A 25,264-nucleotide genomic window follows, 5' to 3' on the forward strand; every position below is an offset into this window, starting at 1 on the left:
GTGTGTGTGGTCTAGAATCGCAGATGTTAATTCGGTCCATTAAATTTTTCACAGACAATTTATGTGGTACCCAAGCATCGAGCCTCTTTTTGTAACCAGCCTTTTTTAAATGGTTCAAACCCGTTTCATGACGAATGTTAAGTTCCTTAGCGATTCCATGGTTGCTTATATGACAGTCCTGGTCAATCTTTCCCATAATTTCATCGGTGTTCTTTTCATGCCGTGTCATCGAAAATGGACGCGGAACACTATTTTCTCTCTATTAGGAAGTCCATCAGTGTATATGAACAGGCGTCACCCAAGGCAAGGTATGATTGAAAATTATCGAAATTGAGAAATAAAGTTTTAGCTAAAAGAGGGTGCCACAAAGTGTTACATACATATATTGCTGCCTAAAAGAATTGAGTAAATATTCAGCGCACTTTCGGTTAGCAAGAACCGCGCTATGTAGAATGAAACCCTTTCTATAACCAAGTGTTTTTTCCTCTCTTTAACTCGTCAAATTTCCAACAAAAAGTTTGAATTAAATATTGTATCATGTAAGTACTCAAACCCCTAAGGATTCTCTCTTTTTCCGAAATCACCAAATTTGACTTTATGCGAACAAGTTTTATATAATCCTAAAATAATCTTTGGCTAAAAGTTTGTCTCAGTATTCACATTTATCTATATCATGAACTCGCGTTTTAATGAAGATCTTGACCACAACAATGCACTAACACTGGTGAATTCGGTAGCAAACTGTTTAATGAAAAGCAATTTTATCCTCAAAACCGCAAACAATTTGCAGCACAATCAAGTGAAACAGAGTTTGCGGTTATATCCTGCATAACTGTATTCATACATATGTTGAACACGGGTATTCCTTGTGGGCTTGCACTGTATCCTTGCGCCTACATAACGGCATTAAGGGCATTTGTTCAACTGTTTTCTGTGTGCGTGTGCTGCATTTAGAGGCGACTTATGAGTTTTGCCTAAAACTTCTTGAGAAGTGAGTTCGATAATTGCTCATCGTATTGCACTAGTTCAGGACTACATAGTTTGATTACTCGTTCAAGCTTAAGCTTATTTCGTGAAGAGCATTGTGATTGCATAAGTTTTCCTTAGACGCGAACTAGTACGAAGTCATTAAGTAGTATCTAGGGTGTAATTCTGACTACTATTTATTTATAAACTGTATTTTTTTTAAATTAGTTCCTGTTTCAAAGGCATTTATTAATTACTGGATAATTAGATTGCCTAGTCACAAAGCTTACAAAGGGCGTCAGATGCGATAAATTTATTTGAGTTTTTAATTAAATGAAATTGATACCTTCAGGAGCTTTGTCTCATTCATGGCAGTCAAAAATAGTATCGCAGTTGCGTGTAAATGTAGATTTGTCTGTTGCAGATATTAAATATGTTGCGATTTTGAAGCCAATACCATTTGAATGCGGTCCAAAACATCCAAACGTTAGGACGGGCCGAACGAAATTTAATTTTTTCTTACACCACAAAAACAGCTTTCCATATACTAATGAAAGAACATAGTAAAGTTAGAGCTCCTAATATTAGGTAGTCGAAAAAGTATGTTCGTATTTTGTCAATAGATGTCATTGCAGTCGTATATCTTCAATGCTACCAATCACATTGTGTCATACCATATAGTGTTAGAAAGGCGAAATTTTGAGCTTCATTAAACCAAAAAAAAAAACAAAATTTTTGGCAGTTGGCAGTTACAGCTGTTCTAGAATGAGTGAAAATAATGAAGAAATTCGCTGTATTTTGAAAATTTCGTGTAAAAGAGGGAAGAATGCCCCACAAGCCACCAATAAAAATGTGAAATTTACAGAGACGATGCTACACCAGTTCGTAAAGCACAACAATGGTTCGCTCGCTTCCGTTCTGGAACATCATATCTTTGAAAAATTCGATTAAAGTATGGAAAAGATTGACCAGGACCGTCGCATAAGCAGCCATGACATCGCTAAGGAACTTAACATTCATCATTAATCCGTTTTGAAACATTTAAAAAGGCTGGCTACAAAAAAAAGGCTCGATGTTTAGATACCACATTGGTTGTCTGTGAAAAATTTAATGGATCGAATTAGCATCTGCGATTCTTCGCTGAAACGAAATGAAATCGAACTATTTCTGAAACGAATGGTAACGGGAGACGAAAGTAGATCAAATACGATAATAATGTGCAAAAAAGATCATGGTGCAAGCGTGGTAAAGCTCAAAAAATGGTCTCGAAAATTATGCTGAGTGTTTGGAGGGATTGGAAAGAGATTGGAATCATTCACTATGAGCTGCTCCAGTCTGTTCATGCGATTGATTCTACATGTTACTGTCAACAAACAATTGAAAAAAACGGCCAGAACTGAAACAGACAGAGAGAAAGAGCTTCGTCTACCATCAGGACAACGCTAGACCCCACACATCTTTGATGACTCGGAAAAAACTGGGAGAGCTTGGCTGGGAAGTTTTGATGCATTCACCAAATAGCCCTGACCTTGCAGAACTCCCTTAATGGAGTAATGTTGGCTTCATGAGAAGCCTGTGAAAATTACTTGTTGCAGTTTTTCGGCGAGAAACCAGAAAAGTTTTACTCTGATGGAATAATGTCTCTACCAGAAAAATGACAAAAAGTGGTCTACCAAAATGGTATATAACAAGTTAAAGTTTGAATTGAAGAAATATAAAATTGCTTTTTCTACTACCCAAAATATGTATGTATGTGTATATGAGCTGAGTTAATTAAGCCATTGTCCCTCTATATATACGCAAACTAGTCTCTCAGTTATGAGCTCGTTCTTTTCTCCTCAAAAAGCTGTTAACTGTCAGAACCGCTGATATAGGCTCACTATATCATATGACTGCCATACAAACTGGAAGATCAAATCAAATTCTTGTATGGAAACTTCTTATATGTTTAGCTTTTATAGCGATTTTAGTTTCAGTGCAACCGACGTTGACATTGTTTTGTTTGTCTTCATTTCGGACGATACATTCAGGGTACCTAACATATATAAAATAAAGTTGGCCCACCCTAACAGACGTAACTATGTACATTTTTGCTTTGAAAAGCCGCCTCTTCTAATTAATATGTTTAACGGAGTCAAACAAAAACAGAAATTAATAAAAATAAGTTTGTTTTGTGCGAACATTCGCTTGGCTTCCATGGTGAAGTGAGCGAAGCAACAACAGCAACAACTGTAAGCTTAGATAAAAATGCAAGTGATTATATTTTGACTAATTAGCGTCCACTGAAATGACTTTATGTTACATTTTATACACTTGTATGTATGTGTGTGTGCACATAATTACAATTTGCGCCTAAAAAGTGTTTCGGCTTTTTGTATAAAAACTGAATACTATTTTTTCCTTAAATGCATTAAAGCTGCTAAATGTTAAACAATTTAATTTTTATAGCAAACAGTTTGCCACATGAGTAATCAATCACATTTACGGGCTGTCAATCAAATGTGTGTATTTATTCCTTATGTTATTGGGTTAACGTATAGATTAATTAAAACTGTTTCGTTTGGTTATAAGCGTGAGGGTCTTCCGATTTTAATTGATCTTTGATATACTTTTATTCGATCCATTTTCTAGCTGCATTTCAGGCTGTTAACGCTGTAACTATGTCCAATGGTGACAACTGCTGTTGGGTTCGTTTAATAGGTTATATCTACTTGAGAATTTCAAAAAATCGATGTTTGTGTGCAAAACACATATCGAATGTTCATATATTAGAAAATATTCTTCAAAAATTTGATTTTGGTTCGGCAAATAGTTTCGGAGATACGATACCTTCGTTGTAGGAACTTTTTAACTCAGTGGCTCGGCTCTCAAAGCTCTAAGTTCTTTTTTCTCAAAACACTGTTTCCAGAGTCGGTGAGCAAAATTCCTCCGAAACGACTGGACCGATGATTTCAAATATTCACACAACGTTTTTAGGTATATTTGTCAGGTGTACATAGAAAAAATATTATTTCGCACTAATTTCTACTTTTTAAGTCATTCTGAAGTGTAATTTTTTTCAAAAGAACTACTTGTTTTTTGGAAAGTCGCCAATTTATCACAAATTAAAATTGGATATAGTCCTCCGATCATTGCCTGTGTTCATTTGTTGTATAAATATGTTTTATGAGTTTTGGATTTTATATAATTTTAAGCTTCCTCACCGCCATTTTTTTTTTAAGGGGGTTTGCTTTGGTAGGTTCCGGTTGCATTTGGTCAGAACATGTACTTTTTACTAAGCAGTAATTTTGTTACAATATCCTTCATAAGACTCACCGTTATCTTCAAAACGAGAAATAAAAATGCCCTACCTGAAAATCACAATAGAAAATAAATTTAATAGACAACTAAATAACAGTATTAAGACAGCTCCTGTTAGACGTGCACTCTGTGCAATTTGTGATGGTGAAAGAAAATAATCACGTGACAAGTGATACCGTTGAAGTCGCAAAATTTTGCTGTGTTGCCCGCGAAGCCACAAACACACAAGCAAATATGGTACATATTTAAGGTCTTGCTAAAGTTCGCTCTGAGACTTAAATTAGGACTAATATTCAATAGCGAATAGATCTCAGAATGTCGGAAAATAATATGAAGGGGTAAAGAAAAAAAAGTTTTTGAAATAACAATAACTCTTTCGGATTTCAAGACGTCGGTAAATGGTTAAGGACTACCTCCTTTGGGGACAGAGACTCTAAAACAAAGCTCAGCGCACTCTATAACTTTTACTAACAAAAATAGCTTCAGCAGTTAAACACCAGTTAGCTAATGTTAATGGCCAAATAAATTTCATCTCCGCCCAAACTTCGTACCCATCCTTGCAAATAACTGTCATTAATATATGTATGTGAAAGTGAATAGAAACCTGCAGACCCGCGCTCATACAAAGCGGCACTTCAAAAGTCGCCCAGTTCGAGCTATCAATATTCGTTGTTGCGAAATCGAAGTGTGCAGAAAATGATAAAAGTTTTCCCGTCAGCAGTCTAACAAATGAACTGTGCCGAAGTGGTCAGGAGGATGGAAAGCAAACTCTCTCTCGTCTACATGCGCGCGTGTGTTTGTGAGTACCACCGCTGAGGACTTGGTTGATAAGTCCCTTTACCCAAAACGCCACTCCTCAAACCAATAACAGTTACACACGCACACACACACGGGCAGACATGTGTGGAATCACATGTGCTTTCCTCTGCCCTTTTGCCATCCAAAAAAGTTACGCAGCGCATGTGTGCGTGTGCGCTAAGCTTGAGTTATGGCAATGGTTGTTGTCATTTATTGACATCAAAGAGCAACAACTTGAAATCTCGTAATGAAAAATGTCATCAACACAAAAACAGCAGCAGCGAAAGCAAACTTCGGGGCACAGAGCGCCGAGTAAACTCGCAAACAACTCACGGTGACATGAGCTCCACATATTTGTCAAACAGCCGGCAACACCGACACTCACTTGCTGTCCCAATAGCCAATAGGGACTGCATCGGGACATCGGAGAGTGCGTGCGCTTCCCCCGAGAAGCGAGATTGTCTCTGAGATTGTGCATAAGTGCCTTAATGGAGTGGCGGGTGTGAAGGGAACCCGAAAATTTCAAGATTCAAGCTAAAGTTTTGCCTAAAGTTGTTGACGAATTGGACTGAACTTTCAGTTGAACTTTGGCTCTTGGTTTGTAAAACATAAATAGGTGTGGCCCCAATGTACACATACACTCACACATACAGATATCGGGGTGGAGGCACCGATGCGCAACTAATAGTACGAAGCGCGTTCAAATGGATAAACCACATGGGGACGCTACGAAAATATTTCTTCTACGCAATGACTTGGCCGAAGGCACAAAGTAAATATTTTCCGTTATTTCCATGGCTTCGCTGCGTTCACACTTACATACTTTTGTGATGGATGTTGCAACGCCGCCACGCTCCAAATTGATGTAGTTGATTGCCGGAAATCTTATTCATTTCGTAAAAGCTTAAAAGCGGACGAAAATTCTTGTAATGAATATTAAATTACTGGAATAATGCGCCGCCAGAGATCAAAGCTGCCTTATTGGTAAGCATTCCTCGTAGTAAAAGCCCAACGGCGCTCAGGAGAAGCTTCGAGGGTACCGTTTATAGACCATAACACATCACATATTAAAAGGTGCACAATTCAACTTCAGCTGCACATAGCGCAAGGTATTTCTGAAGTTTCAACTGGGCAGAATAATCATTACTCGTATAAGAGAATTCTGAAAAGTTTTTGTGAATTTATTGGCAATGAAATTTAACCAACTTTTCATGTAAAGGAAGACCCACACCCGTTACATGGATCTAAGATTATTATTATTATTATTTTTTGAAAAAGATAAGATAATTACACAGGAACTAAGATTACTTTTACCTCCAATTACCTATTCAAAAAATTTGAAAACTTTTCCATTTTAGACTGGACTTATTGACTACTACTCACTTATTAGTGACAAAACAATAGGAGAATAACTTATATTTACTTACTTACACGAACTGTTACAGCATCGTCTCCGTAACTTCACTAATTTCATTGGTGGCTTGCGTGGCATTCTTCCCTCTTTTATACAAAAATTTCAAAATTTGCGAATTTCTTCATTATTTTCATTCATTTTTGAACAGCTGTACCTTTTTCTCAACTTCCGCGAATAAAATTTTTGGTTAAATGAAGCTTAAAATCCCACCTTTCCAACACTATAGAAGGTTGTCCAATAAGTTTTGTCGTTTGATACGAAAAACACAATTTTATATTTCAAAATACACTTTATTATTCAGCATAACCTCCCTGAACATTAATACACTTACTCCAACAATCCTCCAATATGTGGATACCATCCCTGAAGTGAGAATCCGGAAGATCTGCAAAATACGCTTCTGGAGCCGTTATAACCTCTTCATTTGATGATAAATGCTTGCCACGCAGAAATTTTTTAAGTTCTGGGCCAAATCTGGTGAATACGGTGGATACTTCAACAATTCGAACTTTAATTCATGGATTTTAGCTATTGCTCTTGTGACACGATGCATTGTCCGGATGAAAAAGGATTTTTTCTTCTGCAAACCGGGTGTTTTTTCAGGAATTTTTTCTTTCAACTGGTTCAAAAGGTTACAATAATATTCAGAATTAGCTGTTTTACCAGTTTGCAAGTAATTCATAAACAAAAATTCTCTCGCATCCCAAAAAACTGGTGCCATAACCCTGTTGGCCGATTTCCGGACACGAACTCGTTTCGAAGCCGAACAACCAGGTTCACACCGCTCTTTAGCCTCTTGTTTTGATTCACGATCATGGTGATAGACCGAAGTCTCTTCCATAGTGATGAATAGACGCACAAAATCCACTTTATCCTTTTTGAAACGCTCCCAATGGTGCTGAGAAAGTCGCATTCGATTGTGTTTTTATTCCATTGATAGCGAATGCGCCACCCATTGTGCACAGAGCTTTCTAAAATACAAAATTCATTTAAAATATGCCTCACATTACATAATGAGATGTGTGGAGCCTCTGCTAAATCTCTCTCAGTCAATCGACGATCTTCCAAAACCATATCCTGTGTTTTGGCTATGATTTCTGGTGTTGATGCGCTTTTTGAACGTCCTTCACATGGATCATCTTCAAGGCTTGTACAACCACGTTTAAATTCAACAACCCATCTTTCTACTGCCCTAATTGTAGGTGAATAATCATTAAACAAAAAACATTTTAGTAGTAGCACCGCCCTCTCTTATCGAACGACAAAACTTATTGAAGAACCTGACATAGTATGACACAATGTGATTATGAAAATATGAAAATTATTTTTCGACTATCCAATAAATCACACTCTTTTTTTAAGAAGAAAAGCATTTTAAACTACTGATGACTTTTTCTTTCTGTCTCTTTTATACTAAACTCTTTGTTTTTTTAGCTTTCCATCTTTACTCCAACAAAACCGATGAGCGCGTTGAGGACGACACGCTGGCTGTGAAATACGAGGACGGGCGCTGGTCCAAGCCTTACTATGACTGCGGTGGTGGCAACATTTGGATGTTGACGTATACGGTACCGTTTTTCGGCTACGAAAATGGAACATATCATTTCAAGTGAGTATCGGAATCACATACAACTTCGCAATTGAGTGCAGTTTTATAAATATTAATAGGTATATAGCACTAAAAAGAATTTACTATATGCCCATTAGAGTTGCTTTGTAAGCTCAATAAAAAACTAGAGGTATTTAAAATGAGTTTTCTACAGTGAGATTAGTTCAAATGTGGCCAGTTCGGGTATGACGCATTCTAGTGTGGTGACTTTAAGCTAATTTGACGTAAGCTTAGCGTGAAGCAAATAGCCACAGCACCAGCTAAGTTCAACAACATTGCTTGTAGACCATTTTGCAATAACAACAACCTTTTTTCGCCCAAAAAGTCTGTGAAAGAAGTTGATTAAGATTTCTGTCACCTGAAACTAGCAGCAAGTTTATAAATAACTGGAATTAGATATGACTGCCACAAAACAACCTTTGCTTGTCACCATTTGCCGCAACAATGCAGAAACAATTCAATTGTCACGCAAATCTCATTTGAACGCCCAAACACCCTCCAGAGCCGTCTAAAAAGCGTCAATTTATATCGTGTTTTGCACGAGTTAGCAGCGAACTTTCGCAAATTCCAACAACCTTCTATTAATTTTAATTAAGCCAACTTAGTTGTTATGGTGTTTCGAGTGCGTTGCGGTTGATTGCAAATAATTCTTTTTTATTAAATTGCGTGCGCAACAATCCGTTTCGTCGGATTACTGCTTCATGTACTTAACAAATTGTTGTTGCAATTGCGCTAACCAAGCGCGCAATATGAAAATGACTGTTGAGTTAGTTTCGCAATTTTTCGTTGTGCTCAGTGAGCGGCAGGCACAACGCTGCAAGCAATCATTCACCACTTGTCCGAAGGCAAATAAAATGCATTTCATTCCGCCAGCAACTCGCATTCGAGTAGATTTATGAGTGGTGAGTGTGTGTGTCTGTGTGTGGGTCACGCCGCTTCAATGACCAAGTTTAGACCGGCTGCTGTCATTGTGGGTCACCGGTCGCTCGCCGCGCGCATACCAAATGCGCCATCATCCACAATAAAACTCGTCCGCAACAAACTAACTGGCAGAACAACTACCGGGTCCAGGAACAACAAGCAACGAACAAACACAAAAGAGTTGAAAAATAAAATAGAATTCCAAAGCAACAACATAATCACAAATCAAATGGCGAAAGCAGAAACAAAAATGAAAAATGTTGGAAAGTGGAAACTTTCACCCATTTGTAGTACGCGTTCGCTCGCCCCGCCACCACCACGGCCACTAAGCCCGCAGACAGGCAAACGGGCAATCCGTCGCGCCGCGCGCAACTGTCAACGGCACTGCCAACCGCCACCCGCCAGCTCTGCGCTGCGTCGCGCCCTGTTTGGAAGGCCTCAAAGCGCAAATTCCGACTCGCTCCGGCATTGTCGATGCAAACTGGATGTGCGATTCGCATTTGTCTCAGTCACCCACACCCGCAGCGCTTCGAAATGATATCTAGCGCAGTGGAGCGCGCGCCTCCGCTTCCGTTGCGCTGATCTCGCTGCCGTTTCCACTTTGTCTGCTATATTATTCACATTCGTTTAGATTGGCACAAACTTGTTTAGTGTTGTTGCTCGGCTTGGCGCCCCTTCAAAGCGCTGGCTGCATTTATAGTTGCTGCTGTAACTGACGATGACACTTGACTACGTTGAACTCCCTTGTTCCCTTAATGATTATTGCTGCCATTTTCCCTTGCCATCTACTTATGCTCGCAGATTCTTCCATGCCTCTCCTCTGCTGCATATTCTTATTTATCCGCCATCTGTCGTCGGCTCGCCACTGCTGCGGTTGCCGCAACAGTTTGGCATTCGGTTGAAAGTTGACATGTTGCTGGCGGTGTGGTGTGCAGCCTCCACTGCATACTCCATCTTACCGAAGCTGCGCTCTATCTTTGTGTTACGCGCTCTCTGACTGCCCTGTTCATTTATCTAGCACATCAGTGTATTTGCCAGATTCCACAAGGATACAGGAATGCGCGGAGTATAGCCGCCGAACAGTGTTGCAAGTGCGGTCAAAAATTCTTTCAAGTTGTCAAGAGTTTAATGGAACAAAACGAACAAACTGTAGAAGCACCAAAAGCCACCTTTAAATATTTGCAGCAAATGCAGTCGCACTAGCGAATAGTCTTTTCAAAGTAGTTTTTGAGTCCAGGAACACATTTATTAGAGAACAAAAATTTACCACCACGTCAGAGAAATCAATAGGCGACTTGTATTGAAAGCAATTATTCTGAAACTGCAAGCAGGTGTTGTTCTTGTTGTTATCATGGTGACCGAAAACATTGCAATCTGAGCTGAGAGCCATTACTGGATAATATATTAATTACGTAGACCCGACTGTCTTGAAACTATGACAGTACCCCCATTAGTTTCCTTGGTCAGAAATTGTCTTAATAAATTTATCGTCAGTTTAACATCACGTTCAAAAATTCACCAGAAAACCTCTTAATTTGCGGTCCCGTAATCCACTTCTTCACAAAAAACAACGATTTCAACTTTCTGTGGAGAAATTCAAGGAACTTGGTTAATACTATTTTAGTTGTAGCATGGAAAGTAAACAGACAGACCTTTCCACTAACTAATTATATTTTTGGCCGCAGCTTCCAGGAACTTGCCGCACTGTGAGTCGTTTCCCATGCTCGCCCATATGTTTACAATGGTACCAACTGGCGCATTGAATTTGCTTTGTAGAAATTAATTTTCAGTGGATATGGAGTTGCAATATATAACACATAGTTTCTATTTAGAAGGATTATCATATAGGTTCGTGAATGTGTCGAAGGCAGTATTCCAAGCATTCAATTTAATAAATATATTCGGGCCTTGAATAACCCCACTGAACCTGAATTTCTCGAAGCCCATACAAATGTAACTTCCACGTAAATTTAAAGTCACTTGCCTTATTGGGGAACTTCTGCAGAGAGCTATACGGCAGCTGATCGCACTTAAGATAGACTACTTTGCATATGCAGTCCTTTGTGAAGCCATAAAAACACAACTCGTGTATTCGATCTTATAAATCAGCAATGCGCCTTGTAGTCCATACAAACTTTGCTAACAGGTTTAATTTCTATTACTAACAGGTCGGTGGGATATTTGAAACTGTGAGCATCCAAGTGTTTAGACCATGATCTCGCAAGCGCTTGATAAGCAAGAAGGAAGTGTTAAGATTTTTCCTCCATACTACCACCATACAGCTTCTGCAGCTGTCGTCTGGTAAGATTTTCTACCTTACAGAATGACAGTAGACAGTGCAGTGGGCTGTTGGAACTCCCACAACGAGAGAGAGGCTAGCTTTACTAAGGACAAAGACCTCGCTGAATTTCTTATAATCTACCTTGGGACAAAAAGATTTTGCGACAGCGTATGAACCAAAGGTAGCGCAGCCCTCACCCTGCGAAGCTTAGCTACCAAATAGTAGAACACACGATGAATTGTGAGCACCAATACATTTCCAATCTAGTGATAGCGGCGTTAAGGTGCCTTTCTTTGCGAGATCGTCAGCTTTACAGATATTTGCGGTTTCACTTTGACCAGGACTTTTACTAGTCTTATCATAAAATAAATAGATTTCATTGTATCCGGAAACTAGGTTAGGCACGGTTAGTGAGTTCAAAACTTGTATTCTCGGCATGCTATCAGAGTGGATAGTCTCTGAGAAGATTGTACTCCGGAACTGCAAATCTACCGGTACTTTAATGGCAGCAACTTAGACTTGAAAAACACTGCAATAGTCAATAAGTTTTAAGATCCTGATCATATATTCTTTTACTAACCACCATTACTCTCTCTCTCAGGTATGTGGGCGGTCAGTTCGGTTTTGGCGACTCCCAGATCCGATATAAAGTCAAAACGTAAAAGCATTTCCGAATACTCATACACCTGCCGACGATATCTATGGGCACTATATGTGTCATGATTGGGAGATCAAATCATAAGTAAAAAATAGTATTTCACCGTTTTTCAAAGATTGTCTGCGAAATCGAAATATTCACCTTTAAAGTTCGAATCTAGGGCAATTGAAAATTATCATTATTTATTATAATAGTAAGTAGTTACTAGTAAAAATGTAAAGTAAACGTAGATGATGTTTTTCGCTTCTTTTATTGTAAAATTTTTGTCTAACCCATATATGGGTAACTCTATGGGATCAAATCACATGGGATAATGTTTTGACTCTTTCACCGTTGTAGTTTTCCATACTTAAGTCAAATATATTTTATGTGATTCCTAAAATACGGAAATTGCCAGATTTTCGTGAAAATGGCTAAGTGTTGTTAAACTTTGCCAAAAGACCTTGATGAGCAAATTCTTGAAATCACTACCTTTATTTTATAAAATTAACATACTTTCACAAACTGACGTCTGGAATTTAATTTTCGAAAAGTTTTCGCATCAAGCAATATAAAAGAATCTTAGATCTTTCTTTACACTCAAGCGCAACTTTCGATGAATGCCAAATTAAAAGAATTTTACTGAATTTTCCGTCACCTTCTGCCATTGGTGTGGGATTCAATTCAAATTTATCCACTTGCTTGTTTTAGATATTTCGCTTTGTGGCATATCTTTTGTCTGCGGTGAAAGTTTTGAATAACAAGACAATAATATGCCTTCGCGTGTAATGTTGTTGCAAGGAGTGGGAGAAAGAGAGGGACATTCTGGTGAATTATTACAAATTAATCACCAGGCTTTGCATATTCGTCAAAGTTGAACAATTCTCTAAGAGTTGATTGTGCTTAAGTAACTGTCTGAAATACTCATATACAAGCATTTAACTTTCAAAGACATTTTACTAAGATGTGCTTAAAAAGAGTGATTAAGAAACAATTTATTTCTTTTTTACTTACTTACGGGCATTATGGAACAATATTGTGTGAACTTTCATTAGGTTCGTCAGTAGGAGAACCACTTCTGTGCATTTAAGAAAAGGATCCAGTATTCTGTTATCTCGCCGTGGGTTGTGGGTAGGTTTGCAAATTTTTTAATTCGAAAATTTTGTATTGGAAATTACATATTTACTCTTTATGGGTATTTTATCGAGAAACAAGGTTTCCACCAATACATAATGGATTTCTTCGACTAAATTTTGGTTTTTAAACTTAAGCTTGGAACAACGAAAGGATAAGCCAATAAATCAGCCCTTAAGAGCCCGAATAAAGCATTTGGCGGTCTTCAACAAGGTTATCCGCCGATGCCATTAATTATACTTGTACATACATGCTTATTACGTCAAATAGAACTCATGCAAAATTAGCAAAACTCCCAGTCCCTAGCGGCAAGCTCATTAAGCCAAATAATAAGAAAAATATTGGAGCTTCCTGCTTTCAGAAATGAGACAAGGTGGCATATTTAATTGTCACTAGTGTGTGCTTTCGTGTTTAGAATTGCAATAGGAAGTGGTGTGTGCGCTTAGCACTGAGCGTTCATAAAAACGCTCACATCCACAAGCACGTACAGTTATGTATATACATATGAATAAAGCGTGTGCACAACAACTGCGCAGACAACAATCGCGTTGGAAACTCAAACGAACGCCGCGATTTGGGTTTATTCAGAACGCACGTGTGTGCATTCCTACCTGTGTGTGTGTGTTTATAAAGGACTGTGCGAGCACCTTTATTTGCGCTTTGCATTGGTTTCCATTACCGATATCTTTTGTAACCTTCATTGTTGTTGCTCCGTTGAAGCAACGGTACGTGAATTTCGCCAGCTCCAGCTGCGCATAATTTCATTTGTTCGCGTTGCCGTGTCTGCGCCACACAGCACAGCAGCCCATTTATACGCAACTCGCGAAACTTAATTTCAGCGTGAAGCGAGAGGAAGGAAGCACGATTGTCAACGCTTGTTGTTGCATGCGTTGGTGTGTGTGTTCGCTGCTGTGTTGTTGTGTGGCTGGCACGGAAAATGCAATTCAGAATGTTTTCAGCTACAAAGCAAGTCAATATTTGTAAGCGTTTACAATTGCTGTTGTTGTTGTTGCGCGCGGAATGCACATACAAACTGACGTCTGGAATAGCAGTATGATAGCGTCGTGCACTAGGCCTTAATGAGCCGGAGCTCTGTGCCGTAAGCCGCTTTCGGTTCTCGTCTCGTTTGCTTCTTTTCTTATTCCTTTAATGACTTCAATTCTGAATTTTAATTAAAGCATAATATTAACTCTATAAACTAATTTTAATTTAGTGAAATCATGCTGCACGAAAAATTACTACTTTCCTACAAAATAATGTTGCGATAAAAGCAATTATAAGCGTTGCAGAGCATGACTGTCGCGTGAGTGTAGGCAACAACGACATATCCTTGATAGTAGGTAAGCCAGAAACATATACACACACGACTTTGCAACTGTAACGGTAGATATGTTGGTGCTTAGGAAAGAAAGGAAATTCCAATTAATTACTGGAGGAAAAAACAAACGGTTGCGTGCGCATGGTTGCATTACTAATACGCCCGGGTGGCAGTGTTGGGTTAGCAAGAACAAGCGTGCTGCCACGAGCATCCTGGAAAGACTTCAATATTATTGGCATTTTCCAACTAACCTTTATAAAAGTGTGCGATATGTAAGTGACTAAGACCAGATTAAATTTAATTCATGTCAGACAAACTTTTAGTTTGAGCAAATATTTGTATTGAAAATATTTTTTCTCCAGTGAAGGTAAATTGATACTATTGCTATGAGATAATTATTGCACAAATGAACGGGGCTATTATTATCTTATCACTTGCACATATCACTTTTATTAAAAAAGATGTAATTTTGAAAGAAAATATCCTTCTTAATTCCAACTAATTACTGCATAGATAAGCTAGACTTCAAAAAAAAAAACAAATATAGTACTTTGATTTTGCAACCATTAATATTAGGTCAATTGGTTGGTTTCAACTCTTCGTACCTTTAGAAAAACTTAGGAGCTCGCAAGCAAATATTTAAACGAACTCGATATTTTAGACTATCTACGGCTTCAGTATACGAGTATATTGCATCCAAGCAATTTAGGTTGGTAGTTTGGAACAATGGTGTCCATAACAAGGAAAATGAGTTTTATACCTTGCACGGTTTATATGGTAGTCTTTCAGTAGTTTATTAATAGATGTCGAATCTCCAGTGCTACCAATCACATTGTGTCAAACCATACAATGTTGGAAAGGTGGGATTTTAAGTTTCATTTATTCTGCAGCTGTTCAAAACTGAGTGAAAATAGTGAAGAAATTCACTATATTTTGAAATATTTGTACAAAAAATGGAAGAATGCCACAAGCCACCAATGAAATTTGTGAAGTTTACGGAGACGATGCTGTATCAGTTCATGTAGCACAACAATAGTTTCGTTCGTTCTGGAAATTTCGATGTGAAAGATGCACTTCGCTCTGGTCGACCTATCGTTGAAAGAGTCAATGAAATTACGGGAAAGATTGACCCGGACCGTCATATAAGCAACTATGGCATCACTAAGGAACTTAACATTCATCATCAAATGGTTTTGAACCATTTAAAAAGGTCTGGCTTCAAAAAGAAGCTCGAGGTGTGGGTACTACATGAATTTTTAAAATTTAAAGGGCCGAATTATCATCTGCGATTCTTTGCTGAAACGATTTGGAATCCACTGCTAAAGCGAATGGTAACAGGCGACAAAAAGTGGATCGATCTAATATAACAATAATATGCTGAAAAGATCATGGTCCAAGCGTGGTGAAGTTCAACTTATGGTCGTAAAGCCAGGATTGACGCCTCGAAAGGTTATGCTGAGTGTTTGTCCACTATGAGCGCCTCTGTAGTCTGGTCATACGATTGATTCTACATGTTAATGTCAACAACTGATGAGATTGAAGCAAGCAATCGAAAAAAAAGGCCAGAACTGATCAACAGAAAGGGCTCCGACTTCCATCAGGACAACGCTAGACCCCACACATTTTTGATGGCTCGGAAAAAACTGGAACCGCCGATATGTGATCACTACAGGAAATGGCTGTTATTCAAACTGATCGATCAGAATCCAGTCTTGGTATAGGAAACTTTTTTATTTGACGAGTTATCTTAACGAAATTTGACTAACGGTATATACAGTCGTACAAATGACCGATCAAAATGAAGTCTTTGTATGCAAATTTTTGTTATTTACAAAGGGTATTATGGCTATTGGTGCATCCGAAGTTAACGCTTTTTTGTTTAAGCTGAGTTTTTCCCTGCTTATTCGAATCTCAGTGCGAGTCTAAGTGTTTTCAGGCATGTTTTCTTACTTTTCTTTTTCCTTACATATTCTAGAGTTAACCTTGCTTCCTTAATCGTAGCCAGTATGTTCAATAAATTGATTGGGTGAGCAAAAAGAAAGCGAATTTAAACCAATTTGGTACAAAATTAAACTGGGCGCAGCAGTTACTCGTACTCGTAAATAAATAGTAGCAATTGTTCGGAATAGGCAGCTGCTCGGGGCTCAAATAATAATACTGCGAATAAACATTTCCTCAAGCATAAAAGAGTCGCTATAAAAACAAGTTGGCAAAAGTTCAACCACAGCGCTGGCCTCAAATTAATTGAATCGAACACCTTTTTCTTTTTCCTGAAAATATGTGAGACTTTATACACACTTGTATATGGGTGTGTGTGTGACTTTTCCCTACAGCTGCACGTTTTATTTTTGTTTTTTGTATGTTTAACAAAAACAAGTGGAAGCCCACTAAGCAAATAATGCCCAGCATTAATTTTATTTTCCGCCAACAGAAAGGGTTGGGTAAAACTTTGTAAACTTGCAGCGAAAACAAATACGTGATGTCATGCCAACCATGCTCGCCTGCCAGCTGCCTGTATGTGTGCATGTACACACACACATATATATTGATATAGTATAACGAAGCAAAATATGTGTAAGACACAGCTAATGCACTCGGGAGTTTAAAGCTCGCAGCGCAGTCATGTGAGAAGCACATGATACAAATGTCAATAACAACGGCGAGTTGAGGCGACGAGACTGGCTCCTGGAGCATAAATACCGTGTAGAGCGGTGGCAGTGGCAGCAAAGACAGCGCTGCTCAGCGAAACGACACGGTCACCACACTAACCTAACTTAATTAGTCTGCCTATCTTCCTGGCTGTACGTCCGTCTGGCAGCTTGCCCCAGCATTCGAGCTGTTTAAATGCGTCCATAACGTATGTATCGTGTACTGATAGTAACTAGCCGCTGGCTTGTGTTGATATTCACTGGCTCTTCCTCCTGCGGCTGGCTTGTAGTGAAGTATATGCACATTTAAAGTACATATTTGGGTGCGTTAGTGTGTTCAATTGACACAGGATTTGGGGTAGTGATATTTCGGGTCTAAAATATAACAACTCGACTGCTTCTGGTTGAAAATGGCGCTTCCTTATTCATTTCTCAAGTACCATTTAAATAACTAATTCTTATGACGCCAAAAACATTCTGTAATTATTGAACACTAAATTACAAATGGCTCCAAATGTGGTATAGAAAAACTCCCGTGGTTTCAATCTCGAATCCTTGAAATAGCGTCGCTTTACAGCATGGGCAGTCTCAAGCCAGCACATCCTTAACGCGCAACTAAGTGGGCAGTTGGCCTTAAATTTTGTTTGTACTTTCATTTTCCCAGCAGAGTTGCTTTTTACTGCAAGTGAGTTTGTTTGCCACAGTCAACGGAAGTCAAGCGAGCACCTTTGTAAATAATGGTTCAGTTTACCGTGGACTGGCATATGACGTAATAGAAATAAAAGCGCAAGTTAAATGCGCTTTTAGTAGTTGCTTCAATTAGCTGTTATATAACGGAGGTAGCAAGGTAAATATTTACTGCAGAGTTTGTCCTTTTGTCGGGCGAAATGCATTTTTTGAGCGCATGCAATTTATCTTTTTGCTTAATTTTGTTTACGCTCAGCTATTTTAGCTTTCAATTAGCGAAATAATTTAGTTTTTCGGAATTTTTCATTGTTGCTTGGCGACGTGCTACACCAAAATATGTTTTACTCAGCGTAACTGTTATTTGTAGTAACAACTTAGAGAAGTCGATTTGAATGTTTCTCACCAGGCTAATAAATATCAAAATAATTTAAATGAAGATACGAAGCGATTACGAATGATCGCTCATTCTTTAGACCGTTCGTCTGTCCGGCAATATCTTCATGTGACCGAAGTTGCTAATTCTAATCGTTCCCTCCATCCGTCTCTTTCAATCTATTCGACACATTGATAAATCTATCCGTCCCTGTATTGATTATCATGCTCTGAAAACGAAACTAATGTCCAGTAAAATTCTAATGTTTTGAAAGTGGAGAGTGGTATGTTTCGTAACTGATACAATCAGACTCAGAAAATCGTAGATAAATCAATCATTAGTGCGCATATCTTAATCTACAAGATATATATGCAATTCTTTCCTCTATTGTATACTACTAAGAGAAAGGTATACTACTTAGAGCAAAAAATAGTAAGATCTTGTTCATAGTTTTAAAATTCTTAATTTATTCTTGAAAATCTACGTCGTCCTCCTAAAAGTAACTCTCCTTGGCCCCAATACACTTGTCCCGACGTTTTTTCCAATCGTCGAAAGAGTTGTTAAAGCCAATTTCCGGAATAGCATTCATTGTGCTTAGTGATTTCGGTTTAAAGTCTTCAATTGACTTAAAACGGTTTCACCGGAGCGTTCTTTTAGATTCGCGATGGTTGCGGCACCATATGAGTTGAAACTTTGGCGAAAAACTCCCGAAGGATCAACGCAGTAAGAGACAGTGCATTATCGTTTTGAAAAAACCAAAAGTTGTCAGCATATAATTCAGGCCTCTTTTTATGGACGCATAACACTTAAATAGTAATCCTTGTTGACAGTTTGGACGGTCGGAAGGAATTCGGAGTGTGCCAGACCTCATTAGTCGAAGAAAACTGTCAACTTAACCTTAATTTTTGACATGCTTTGACGGGACTTCTTCGGCTTCGACTCACCTCTGCCACGATATTCAGGCGATTAATCGTCCGTTTCCGGGTCGTAAACATAGATTCAAGATCCATCGCCAGTAATAATACGTTTCATGACATTCAAGTAGACGGAAAGCATTGTTTCGGAGACTTTAACAAAAAAATAGGGTAATTTTTGAACCAATCGTGCTTTCCCTTTTCTTAGTCCCAAATGATCTTTCAAAATGCTTTTCACTGATCCTTCCGATATTCCAACGATGCCAGTAAGATCTCTGACTGCTAATCGTCGATTCTCAAGCACAAATTTGTTTATTTTATTTCTAAAGTAAATGATACACATACATACTACATAGCTCTCAATAATAAGCCCTTATGTAGTATATAAAACTTTTTACTTGATAATATTTTTTCTCAAAATTTGGCATCGACTATTATATAAGACAGTGCTGATAATGAAGGCAAAAATATTTTTATACCCGCCTGTGCTATAAGACATGCACCTCTGAAGGTGGAAGGTGAACGAAGTTAACGTTTTCCTATTTATATAATGGATAACGGAGATAAAAGACGACATAGCACCAATAATATTTAGCGTGAATGGACCCATGTGGAGACAGACGGCTGCGCGCTTTCACAATCATTCCTCAGCAGCATTTAACGGTAGTTTGGCTATGTAAATTTTAACTACAACAAAATGCATGCAATGCATCAGTGTCCTGCCAGGACGAGTTCTGTCAGCCCAATTGCTACACTAAGTAACTGGCGCTGGGTGCCGCTCAAGCATCGCTAAGGCTCGCAGAATACTTTCGCTGGCTACGTGCTGCGTGTGGCTCTCTGCCTTGTTTTTTTGTGTTTGGAAAATAAATGTGAAAAGTTTGTTCCTTGCATTTTTTGTGCTGCTTTATTTTGTTCTACTCATTTGTGTACCAAAAACCCGTTATTTGGTTGTAATGCAATGAAATTATAGCCGTTGTTCGCACACGCGACGTGGCATGTGGCATGCGGATTGTGGCGACATTATGCAATGCTTGTTGCCACATTTGCTGAAATTCGCACAGTTGTCGTCGCCTCACACACTGCATACACAGAGCTTTTAACGCGCCACAGCGACATTCGCCGAGTCAATCTGTTTGGCGGACCACCTAGCAACTTGCATGCAAATGGATTTCATATCCCTCTCGCTTACACATTCGACTTTCCCTTCAATCACCAACTTCTTCGTAACAGTTTATACCTCATTTGCATATGTACATATGTGTAAGAGCGTACCGTTATGGGTTCGCATTGAGATTTCAATATGTTGAGTTTACTTCTGGCAATCCGAAATTTAATTTTCACAATAAGCAGGCGCTTACATCCATGTGTACATGCATGCTTACTTCATAAAATGTAAAGCCTGCCCAAGAATGTGTCCTCATATGAATGGGTGTTGCTATGTGTCGCGTTGTCACACTTATTTGTGTAAACTTTCGCACGGATTTCGCAATTTCCATGCAGAAGAATGTCTCATTGCATTTCGTTATCCTCCGACCAACACCGTTGTCTTCGTCGCTTTCTTTCCTCCACATTTCTCGCTCTCTTTAGTGTCTTGTTTGTTTATTGACAGGCAGTTTGCTTCCACGACGCGGGCGCCTGGCGCACAGTGGCTCGCCAGCAGCGGAGCATAATAAATAAATGAGATTTAGCGACTACTTACATTAATGCAATAAAACGCACTGATTTTCCACTGATCACGTTGCTACACTTTCCCACTTCCCGCCTCGCACATATCAGCGCACAGGCGAAGGCTACGGCAGAGGGCGCTCGCCCTGACTGCAGCGGCGCATTCGAGGACTCACGTCGCGGCAGAACCAATTGCTGTAGCTCGTAGGATGATCACAGCTTGACAAGCTGATTGTGCTCTGCTTGCTTGTATTGTTGTGCAATTGTTATTTTTTATTGCCTCGCAAATTGGAAAATCTGCTGTTGTTTTGTTTTACTCTCTGTTGCTCTGCTGATTGCCATTTGGCCCGGGATTTTTATTGATTGAGATGAAGTTGCAGGCCATTTGTGTGTTCGTGAAAATCATTTCGAACTCATTAGCAGTTTAAATCGCTTGCTGTGACAGGAAAATCGCTGCACACATTGCAATAATGTAGGCACTTGAAAATTAGTCAAGAAGCAGAGGCATTCCCATATAAGCGCAAGTATTTTCAGTTCGTTGAGACCCGCCATAAGGCCAGACCTTGTTCTCCTCAAAACTGCAATAGCATATAATATTTTTTGAAATCAATATTACGTGATATGCCATTTGACAGTTTTTACGGCACAGGATTGTATTATGACGTCGTCAACGTTAAATGACAAGCCAAACTTAAATAAAGCTATATAATCTGTCGAAAAAGAGCCGAAAATGACATGGTCAAGTAAAGGGATTGTCTAGCAGAATACACCTTTGAATAATATCTTCTTAGTTAATATTATCAATCTTACAGCTAGTTACTTAAGAAGATTTGTTAACGACAGTCGTTTTTACTCATGAAGTTCTCATCCTACAGGGTTTTTCCGAAAAGTAAAAGGCCTAAGTCGATTAAAAAAATTTATAGAGCCAATCGTTACAATTCTTTAAAAACTTTGAAAATGAGCTCCTTCTGCGTCGGTGCAGCGCTGCCAGCAAGATTTCGAAGCATTGAAAAAGTCACGGAAGGCTTTTCAGGTAAGGAATCAAAAAAAGTCCGGGGGGCCACATCTGGGCTGTAGGGAGGCTGTGGAAGCGTTGGGATGCCGGCCTTAGTTAGGCAGTTGAGCCTGGGCGTTGTCGTGGTGCAACTTCCATTGGGATGCGATGTCTTTTCGGACCCGATTGACCCTTCGTTTGAATCTCTTGAAAACCTCCACGTAAAATTTGGATTTGACGGTTTGTCCAGGAGGAACAAATTCATGGTGGACGCTGCCTTTTATGTCAAAAAAGACAATGAGCATCGTTTTCACTTTGGATTTCTTCATTCTTCCCTTTTTGGGCGAGGAGACGCCACCATTTTTCATCCCCAGTGACAATTTGATGCAAAACAGATTTTATTTTGTGTCTTTGGAGCAATATTACGCCAGCGCTTTTTCGGTTTTCGATGTGTCTTTCATGCAATTCATGTGACACCCATTTTCGATACTTTTGACTCTTACTCAAATCTGAAATTATTTGTTATGCAACATTTAACATGGCTGACATTTGCTTTTGACTCAAGTTAAAGCATATTGCTTGCAGTTTGGCGTCTTCAAACATTTTTGGGGGTACACGTTCCTCATTTCTGATATCAAAATCAAATCATCAACCGCAACATGCAACATGCTTCTGATAGAGCATGATTACCACGTGCCTCGACAAGCATTCGATGCGACTCTGCAGCCCATTTCTTCAAATGGAAACAACAAACTAATGCTTTCCGCAAATCACCACCTGTCTGCACATTTTCAACACAATGAAAAATTTTGATTGTAAATTTATTGAATATGCTTGACAGCAGTCATGCCAACCAAACAGAAAAAAATTAAGGCTCGTTCACAACAAAAGTTTCCTACCAACACTTTTGTATCTTAACGCTGGCATTTATTCTCCAGTCCTTGGTTGGCCTAATATCAATTACCTTTGGATCTGAGAACCAATCGCAGATTATTACAAAATAAGCGTCAATCGAAGAAATCGCAGATAATCTCAAAATTAAAGGAATTTAAAGATTATTGAACGCGTAGAAGAAACTAAAATTTTAATATTTTCTCGAATAAATGTATGAGCTCCAACCCTTTCATGGTTTGTGGACAAACAAATTTAAAGTAATCTGAGTTAAATTACATAAGAGCAAGAGTAAATAAAGGTGATTCTAGGCTAATACATATGCATATACATATAAGCAAGTGATAAATTATCTGCCAGCTGAAATATTAAATGCTAAGTTTTGCTTGACTTTGCCCATCGGCCAGTAGCAACTGAAACTTCTTGTGAGTATCTTAAGAAGTTTACTTGGCTCATCATTATTTTGTATTCTATGTGCTTACATAACTGCTTAAGTTCCCATAACAGTGCTAAACACACGTTAACTCATTGTGCTGTCACTTAGTTGCTATTGCGAGCTGCAGCTTAAGGTGTGAGCTTGCGCTGCGGTAAAACAAATGAGCACTACACCTGTACTTCTATGTAGAAGCTTGTGTAGGTAGAGACAATTACTAGCACGTGGCAACAATAGAACTTAAGCTTCAATAAATCCTTTTCTTGGTTACCAGGCGACAAACGCCCTCAACTGGAAGCACCGGTGACTCACGAGCACCGACGATGAACAAGCGTCACACTTGACTGCTAATAAAGTACATAAGTTATTTAGCTGTTCTCAACTTTTGCAAACTTTATATATTATTTATTTTTCTATAAGCCTTTCATTTCAAATTTCGAGAAATATTGAAATTTTCTTCATTTCATAATAGATATACGACTGCAATAACATCTATTGACAAAATACGAAAAGATTTTTTCGACTACCAATGTAAAGTGTGTCTACAGAAGCACCACAAAATTGAATCCGCCCGTTGACCTTACGAAGAAGAGCAGCCACCCTCAGACACTCGTTGCAGATAAACACAATTCTTATTTATGTATTAAATGGAATATTCAATTTACTTACATATACATATGTACATATAATTCCAAACATTGCGACGTCACCTTGACATGGTACTATGACACTGCCCATTACTGGCATTCCTTCTCAACAAATGTTATGCAATATTTATATTGAATTATTTATCCCTGAGATATTCAAGAGGCTTTTCGCATGGACATAATTAAACAATAAGAATATTAAGAGGAGATTTATATGCATGAAGAGGTAACAAAGCTCTATGTATTTAATCAGGTGTGTGTGCAAATATATATACAATATAAAGGCTCTGTACGACACCAGTATTTATTTAATTCGCAAGGAAGCTTTGGTTTATTTATCCAAAGCATTCGGGTTTATATTATATGCAAAAATAATCTTGGTATTTACGGAGGGAGAAAATATGGAATATTTGTCATCTTTAGAAATGCACTCAATATTATTTATGCACAAATCGTCATATAACTATACAGAAATACGTATACATTTAGCCATATTCCCTTATAAATAAAAGAGCTGTGAAGACTATAATATATGAGTTACACTGCATATGGGTGTGACGTAAAATTGAACAAATTTTGAAGCTATACGAGGAATATATGTATATATGTAAGTAGATCGGATGAATAAAAACAGGCACATACAGAAAATTATCTTTAATAGAAATAGAAAGCCACTGAATCGATTTTGCTGCAATTTTTAAGACAGTCCTTTATAAAAATTCGAAAGCAAGGTATTGTCTAGCACTTTGAAAATTATCAACCACCCCAGCGAACCTAAAAATGTGCCTAAAATTACATACACACAAGCCATATTAAACTTAAATGCAGAGCTTACAAGAATATGACAACAGTCGCTAACGGCTTGCTCTCGATTCATAATTTACCTCGTGGCGATTAAATTCTTTGCCGTACGGCTAAGGATTTACAAAATATAAATACTTGTAATATTGTAAAATGCCACTCTATAACCGCATGCACGTACAGGTCACATGCCACCTACTCACATGGCAACACATAGTAAAACGCTCTTCTGCTCAAACTAGTAGAATCGAGTGGATTATGTGCGATTTGAATATATCCGTGTAAGTGTTGGTGCTGATGTACTCACATACGAGTACTATTTCACCTGCACACACACTCTTACAGTCTCTAATATGAGTATGTGCCAGCATTGAGTGCCATGTACTTGCATTGAGGCCTTTCCATCGCATTACACCCGCGGCAGTTGTAATGGTGGGCTGGTTGTTGACTGCGCGGCTTATGTCGAGAAGGTAAATAAATAAACAAAAATAAGCAGCAAAAGCAAAACAGCACGAACAAATGCCGCCGGAAAACAAATGAAATGCCTGGCAACAAATTCACTAAACAGGAGGCTGTTGGAAGGGATTTTCCACTGCCTGCAGAATTAGTTGAGTTGGCTTGGCGAAATTCACCGAATCGGTGAAAAAGCCTCAACTTACCAACTTATCATGTTTATGCGCGGGCGCTGGGATTTCATGCGGCTAAAAATCGCGAATTTGCATTTAAGTTAGACAAACAAACAAGTTGTAAATAAATTGTGTAAGGTATAGGCTAGAAAAGTGTTAAGGGTAAGTAGAGGACGTTAAGATAGTTTAAGTTGGAAAAAGTAGTGC

General features: G+C 38.6%; 1 protein-coding gene across 1 annotated transcript in view; it reads left to right on the forward strand.

Annotated features, from left to right (window-relative positions):
- LOC120771553 overlaps window positions 1–25,264 on the forward strand; it is an 85,929-nt gene that overhangs the window by 36,934 nt on the left and 23,731 nt on the right. Inside the window, exon 3 of the mRNA XM_040099614.1 lies at window positions 7,913–8,087. Within this exon, the coding sequence (XP_039955548.1) occupies window positions 7,913–8,087 (175 nt within the window). The remainder of the gene's footprint in view (window positions 1–7,912; window positions 8,088–25,264) is intronic.

Source organism: Bactrocera tryoni, chromosome 3, assembly GCF_016617805.1.
Source record: "Bactrocera tryoni isolate S06 chromosome 3, CSIRO_BtryS06_freeze2, whole genome shotgun sequence".
NCBI classification, from domain to species: Eukaryota; Metazoa; Arthropoda; class Insecta; order Diptera; family Tephritidae; genus Bactrocera; species Bactrocera tryoni.